General features: G+C 43.2%; 1 protein-coding gene across 3 annotated transcripts in view; it reads right to left on the bottom strand.

Annotated features, from left to right (window-relative positions):
• IMP4 (IMP U3 small nucleolar ribonucleoprotein 4) overlaps positions 1 to 6,586 on the bottom strand; it is a 65,499-nt gene that overhangs the window by 19,929 nt on the left and 38,984 nt on the right. For all 3 annotated transcript variants that reach the window (XM_078776180.1, XM_068112943.2, XM_078776181.1), the window contains exons 6-8: positions 5,316 to 5,470; positions 5,076 to 5,170; positions 4,870 to 4,943 (exon numbers count right to left, since the gene is read on the bottom strand). In XM_078776180.1, the coding sequence (XP_078632306.1) occupies positions 4,870 to 4,943; positions 5,076 to 5,170; positions 5,316 to 5,470 (324 nt within the window). The remainder of the gene's footprint in view (positions 1 to 4,869; positions 4,944 to 5,075; positions 5,171 to 5,315; positions 5,471 to 6,586) is intronic.

Raw genomic sequence — 6,586 nt, 5'->3', positions numbered from 1 at the left:
AGGAAGGTTCAGCTGGAGCAGGAGAATGGTCGGGCCGGGAGTGAGCAGCTGCCGCCCCTCCGCAGGCGTGTTCGCACGGCAGCGTCGCTTTGTAGCCGTGGCCGAAACCGCTGTCGACGCTCAAAGCTGCGGTGGTCAAAACTGTGGTTGGTTCAGCTCCGGTTGGTTCAAAGCTGCGGTTTGTTCAAAGCTGCGGTTTATTCAAAGCTGCGGTTTGTTCAGCTGCGGTGGACTCCTTTAGGTGAACTCATCCCTTCTCCTCCTCCTCCACTGAACTCAACTCGGCTGCTCCTCCTCCACTGAACTCAACAACACAGCTCCTCCTCCACTGAACTCAACTCCACTGAACTCAACTCCGCTGCTCCTCCTCCACTGAACTCAACAACTCTCCCGGTGGACTCTGTGGGAGGCTCCGGGCGATGGGTTTTATAGCGCCACACCCTGGAACGTTCGCGAAACTCCCCGATCGTTCTTCCTCCGCCCTCTCAAGCCAAACCCCTCGTGCTTGGTTGGTTGATCGGCAAGGGCTCACTCCTCCTTCCTATGACGAGGTGGAGACACGCCTTTCTTCTCCGAGTTAGAGCACGTGCTCAATGGAGGGCGAATGCAGTTGGCAATGCGGTTGGAAATGGAGGCTTTGGGAATGGAGGCTTTGGGGAATTTGAAAAGGGAACTATCTTATTTCAATTCGGTGCAATGCAGAGTCAATTAATGGGAAACACAGCCTTAAACTAATACACATAAGGCCAAAAAATATATATTTACGGTCTCTGGTCAGCGCGCGCGTCGATTTTGCCCCTGCGCGTCAACAATTTTTTTATTTTTTTTCCAACGGTACATACAACAGCGCACGCCGTCTATATATAGAGCAAATGATAAATTATAGAGCACATTAAACATAAATAATGCCGCGCAATTATGCGCGCCTCATGGGAATTGCGCTGCCGGCTCATAACACATGTATATTAAAATGGCGGCGTGGTGAAAACTCGGACAAACATTGTGAGTCAAATTAGTTCTTTTGTGGTCTAAATATGCCGCTTATTTCTGTATCTCTTGTTTGTGGAGTGAAAACTCTTCGACCTTTCGGCATTGTATCGTGTGATGGCTCGGCAAGTCTTCTTTATGTGTCCGAATCGGTGTGCGATGGGAATCTGGCCTCCGGCAGTGCTGATCAATTTGTTCTGGACCCAGAACACGCTAGATCGAAGGTCACTGCGATGGTTGGATGATCCCCCGGCGGATTTTTCCAAGCTATCTCCCTTTCGGAACAAGTTCGTGACTGTCTGGAATTCGGGAAGTATTTTAATACTTTATTTTGGCACAAGCTTGGTGACCTACTAGTAATTATTCAGGAAGACTTCGTTCCAGTTTTTGTGAATGACTTTTTATCACTTGATAGGAAAATACGATATGAAGAATTGACACAACTGAAAAACCATGGACTTGCATTCCCTACTGTTTTATACACACATACTCAAGGTGGGAATGTTAGTAATTTTCATTTCATTTGGAAAGTCCCTGAAATGTCAACACCTTCCTGTGATGCCATCATGTCCAAATCCGTGTGTGTGTCACAATCAGTCCAAAACCAATTGCCCCAGTTCCATACAAGGCAGATGCATAGAAAGTTTCTCTCTATGTTTGGCAAAATTGCTCAGATAAAACCCTGTTATTTGAGGGAGATGTACAAAAGACTTACAGGGGACTGCACATCTGCACACGATGCAAATACTGCTGTCATAGACAAACGTGTTAAGCAGTTTCTTGAGCTTGGTGACCCGGATATTGTTATTGACCTGAGGGAGCACAACCCAGGGAGGCCATCAAAGTATGAGCCTTTTTGGGTAGAAGTTGAGAAATATATGGAGAATGTTGTAGAAACTGCAGTAGAGGAAAGACGTCATGGAACTGTGACACACTTGGCAACAGCTATGTCTGTCCCAAATCTACTTGAATGTGTTTCAAAGGAGTGTCCTCCAGATGTTCCCATATCATCACCGCAGTGGCTTCGATTACAGTTCTGGCCAAAAAACCAACATCAAAGGCATCTCTGCAGTACACAGGCCGCCTTAAAATCAAATTTATGATACAGCAGAGGCAGTTGTGCAAAGTACATCAGGACACCCACTATGCATCTGCTTTGTTTCGATATCTCAAGATGGCTGTCATGCTGCGAGGACATTCAGAAATGCTGTGTGTTGATGACAGACATAAAGTGAAAGTTGGTGAACCTGGACACCCAGTTGCCGGTCGAGAGGGGGAAGAAAGTTCTGATAGGCCTAAACCAGTCCTTTGAGGTGTCGGACCATGACTTTACCAAGATGACCTTGACACCTAGTGTAGTCCTTCAGATTGACATTCCAGAGACTATAGAGGGCAGTTTTTACCAGGGTCAAGTCTACACTGCCTTGAAGGATTCAGTGTTCCAGTCCTCCTCATCCTTACGCCATGCCACAGAGATGATAAAGATTCTTAAAGGTGGCGAAGAACCATTGAAGGAAGTGATGTTCTTATATTCTGATGGTGGTCCAGACCACAGAGTAAACTACCTCTCAGAACAGCTATCACTCATTGCATTATTCCTTCAGGGTGATTTTAATGCCGTCATTGCAGTACGAACACCACCTGGCCATTCCTGGAAAAATCAATGTGAGCGAATCATGTCGATTTTGAATTTAGCTCTGCAGGCTGTTGGAGTCATGCGCCAGGAAATGTCATCAGAAATGGAGGCTTTGCTAGCTAAGTGCAATAGTGTTACAGACATCTGTACAGCTGCCACAAAGGACCCAGCCCTCAATGACTCACTGTCTGATAGCCTCCAGGACACCATCTGCCTGATATCATCCCTGTTCCACCAGTTAAAGTTGAAGGACGTCCCCTTTAAATCTTTTAGTCCTGCCACTCGTGATGAAATGGATGCCCATCATGACCATGTCCACCAGATCGATGCAGATTTGCCCCCAAAAGCCACCATGAAAATCCTAAACAAATCAGATAGTCTGAAGAACGTCTTTGACAAGCACTGCCAAGTCAGACACTACAGTTTCTGTGTCAAGAAGTGTTCTGATCCTGGATGTCAATTCCACAAAGCCCCAAAACTGCCAGAGGCTGAGTTTGAAAAGCTCCATCACCTTCCCGATCCCATCATGGCTGCTGATGGACTCCACTACAAGGGGTTTACTGAAGTGTATGGAACAACTGAACAACCGACAACTGAACGTGACCGCCCATCACTCACAGAAGGACAAAAGACGGCCCATGGACTACCCTTTTAATCCATCCGCACAAACGTCAGCACGTGTCAAAAGAACAGTTTCTTGTCAGGAGTGTGATAAGCCTAGGGTCCTGCATGCAGCACGAAAGCTAAAACAAGAGCAACTAGATCAGCTGGATGCTGCCCTGAGTCAAGTTGACTACACTTGTGGGACAGACCTTGAAGACTTTGTGCCACATGATTTAGATCCCGAGAGAGAGCATATTTTGAAGAGAGTGTTTGTGAGGGAGGACTTGCAATGTGTTCAGCCAGTTGAGGTGACCTACTATTCTTCTGGGGTGTTCGCAGCAGTCTGTTGTCATTGTGCATCGGGAGATGATTTGCTGAGTGGACCTCAAGCTCAGGACATATACCCAATATGTCACACCTGCAAAGCTACTCCAACGAAGTCAACTATTTTGAAAAGAAAAAGGAAGTTTATAAACTTCTAATATTTGACTAATAGTCAAATAGAAAGAAGTCTTTGAAGAATCTTGAAATCAATCTTGAATCTTGAAAATGCTGCAACCTTGCCTACTTGTAGAAATAGTACAACAAGGTATTCACACCATGTTTGTATTAAGAAAAAAAAACACTCGTTTACCAACCATGCAAGTCAGTCTATAATATGCTTGAATAAATGAATGATTTTCAGAATAAATACATTTTAAAATAACTTATTAAGCTTGTGTTCATTATTTACAAAAAGGCCTACAAGTCCCATTGGCTGTCTTTAATTTCTCTCTGGACGGCGCCACAGCAGATGAGGAGGACCGCAAGGCATGAGGACACAAAAAACACCTTTATATGTGCAATCCATGCTTTTCAAAAAAAAACAAAGGAAAAAAAAACTCATCGCCACATCAATTCTGGAACTTTGGTCTGACCAGAGACCAGCAATATATTTTCTTCGGCCTAATAAGGAAATAACTATTTAGAAGGGTATATGGTGGCCTACGTGCATGCGATGGATTAACTAAGAGGACGACCTTTGACCTTTACACACAAAACGGAGATATTTACAAGGAATCATTACACTACTCAGGGTGATATTTACAACAAGATTCTCAAATCCGCAACAATATTATTGGTTTGTCTATAACCATTGGTGTGGTTTCCTTATCGATTGCGACACGGAATAATATATATTTTTCTGCCGTGGCTCCTCCCGGGGTTCGGAGGCATACCGAGACCAGGCGGTCGGGGAGGAACACGTAACAATATATATATATATATATATACATATATATATATATATATATATATATATATATATGTGTGTGTGTGTGTGTGTGTGTGTGTGTGTGTGTGTGTGTGTGTGTGTGTGTGTGTGTGTGTGTGAGTACTGATGTAGTGCCCTCCGGATGTAAGGACAGGGATTTGGTTAACTTTCCTACTTTTTGTGAAAACACACCATGGTACATCTACTATAGTTAACTGAGTAATACTACAAGATGGGTTCCCAGCTTAACGTCTACCTGATGGAGAGCCCCTTTGTGATGCAATGCCATGCCATGAAACACCAATCACACAGTTTATAATTGAGTCAGCAATCAAACCCAGACTAAACGTCTATCAGCAGTAAGCTCATCAATAAGTACAGAAAGCCTTACATTTCATTTCAAACCGTGGTCCAACTTCTGTCAATTCAACATTTCTCCCATCGACCTTCTTGTATACGTGGTGTCTGCAAACAAGGTTTGGCCACGACTCTTCCTTAACCATGTCATCATCAGTAGTTCACAAAGTCTCACTGCACTCTCTTCACCCATTCCCCTCCCCCCCGACACCCAATTTTTTTGCAATAAATACTGAGTACCGGAATGAGATGTAATCATCTTCATTGGCGAAAGTGATGACACGTCGACTCTCCTCTTTCGGTACAGGGAAGAGATACTTCAAGATACTAGACACCTGGAAATGCAGAAACCAAAAAAGAAAAGTTTAAGTCTATTCAAACAGATGGGTTAATTTGTTAAGCACATCTTTCCAGTTACCTTCAGCAAAAATAGCAATTAAATTGACAAATGTTACATCGTTCCAGGTGCTACACACTCACACGCTGGCCGAGACGGGAACTGAAGTTGTGCAGGATGATGTGTGGGTAGGCTTCAGACATGGTGGCCATTCCTGGAACATCATGTCGCATAACTACACCAGTGAGGGAAAAATAGGCTGTGGGACCAAAGGGTAGGTGACAGATAACGATGCCATCTGCAGAAGAAAAGAAAGGAAAAAAAAAAGAAGAAGAAAAAAAAAGTTACTTCATCGTGAACATCACAGCAAGACCTCCAAACAGACCTCACGCACATCATCTTCCAAAGTTCACCTTGAGTTATTTTTGCCCCCAAAGAGAGTCCCTTTCTTGACTGTTACATATCTCATTATAATGAATTTCAAGTCAAAAGCATGAATAGTGAAATATAGCATTTTTCTGTCGATTAAAATACTGCTTTATCAAATCCATCGAAAGGAGAAATTAAGTAAAACTACGATGACCTGTTTGTTAAGTTTGTTCTGGTGAAAAACTGCATATCAAACCATATAAAGCGAAATGTAGAATCCTTTTGATTTTTTTTTTTTTTTTGGGCAGTGCCACTGTGTTATGTTACACTTAATGGTCGTGGAATCAATATCAGAATCCGAGCTTGACATGCACCGTTTCTGGATGTAAACTGCCATTTGGATCAAGGTCACATCATTGGCAAAATCGAAAATCGACACTCAAGGTTTTTATTTCCGAGACTTTGATTGGCAAATATAAAGATATATTTTTAGCTATCCTTCAAACTAGACTGTGATTTATGATTTTCAACGGTTTTCAGAAAAAAAAAATTGTGTTGGGGTTCCCCTTTAAGTTATCATGGCAACAAAAACCTATCAAGACGGACAGATGGATGGACAACCCAAAAACAATGCCTCCGGCGAATTCGTCGGGCGAGGCATAAAAACATGAAACCTGTTGACATTGTTACGTTGTCGGTCGTAGGAGGACAAATTCTTCATGTTAGTGTAAAGTTATCCTATTTTTATGCATGCTGTGAGGGGTGGTATAATTTACAGAGACTATGTAGGGAAGTTCCTTCGCCATGGCAGACCCGTATTAGCCACAATACTATTGCATTTTCTGCAAGTCCAAGGCCAGCTTTCATTAATACACTGGAAAATGAAGGACTTCACATGACATTGTCAGTCCTCCTATTCCACATCATTCTTGTCCAACCATTTCCTTTAAAGCAATCATACTTAACAGTACTTTACTGCATGTAGTGAGATGGTATTCATAGAATACTTACCCTGCGCAGTCAACTTGTTGCGAGCCAACTCTTC

Source organism: Myxine glutinosa, chromosome 4 (assembly GCF_964187855.1).
Source record: "Myxine glutinosa chromosome 4, kmMyxGlut1.1, whole genome shotgun sequence".
In the NCBI taxonomy this organism is placed as follows: Eukaryota; Metazoa; Chordata; class Myxini; order Myxiniformes; family Myxinidae; genus Myxine; species Myxine glutinosa.
Note: the sequence above shows the minus strand (reverse complement) of the source record. Positions and strands in the feature narration are given on the sequence as shown.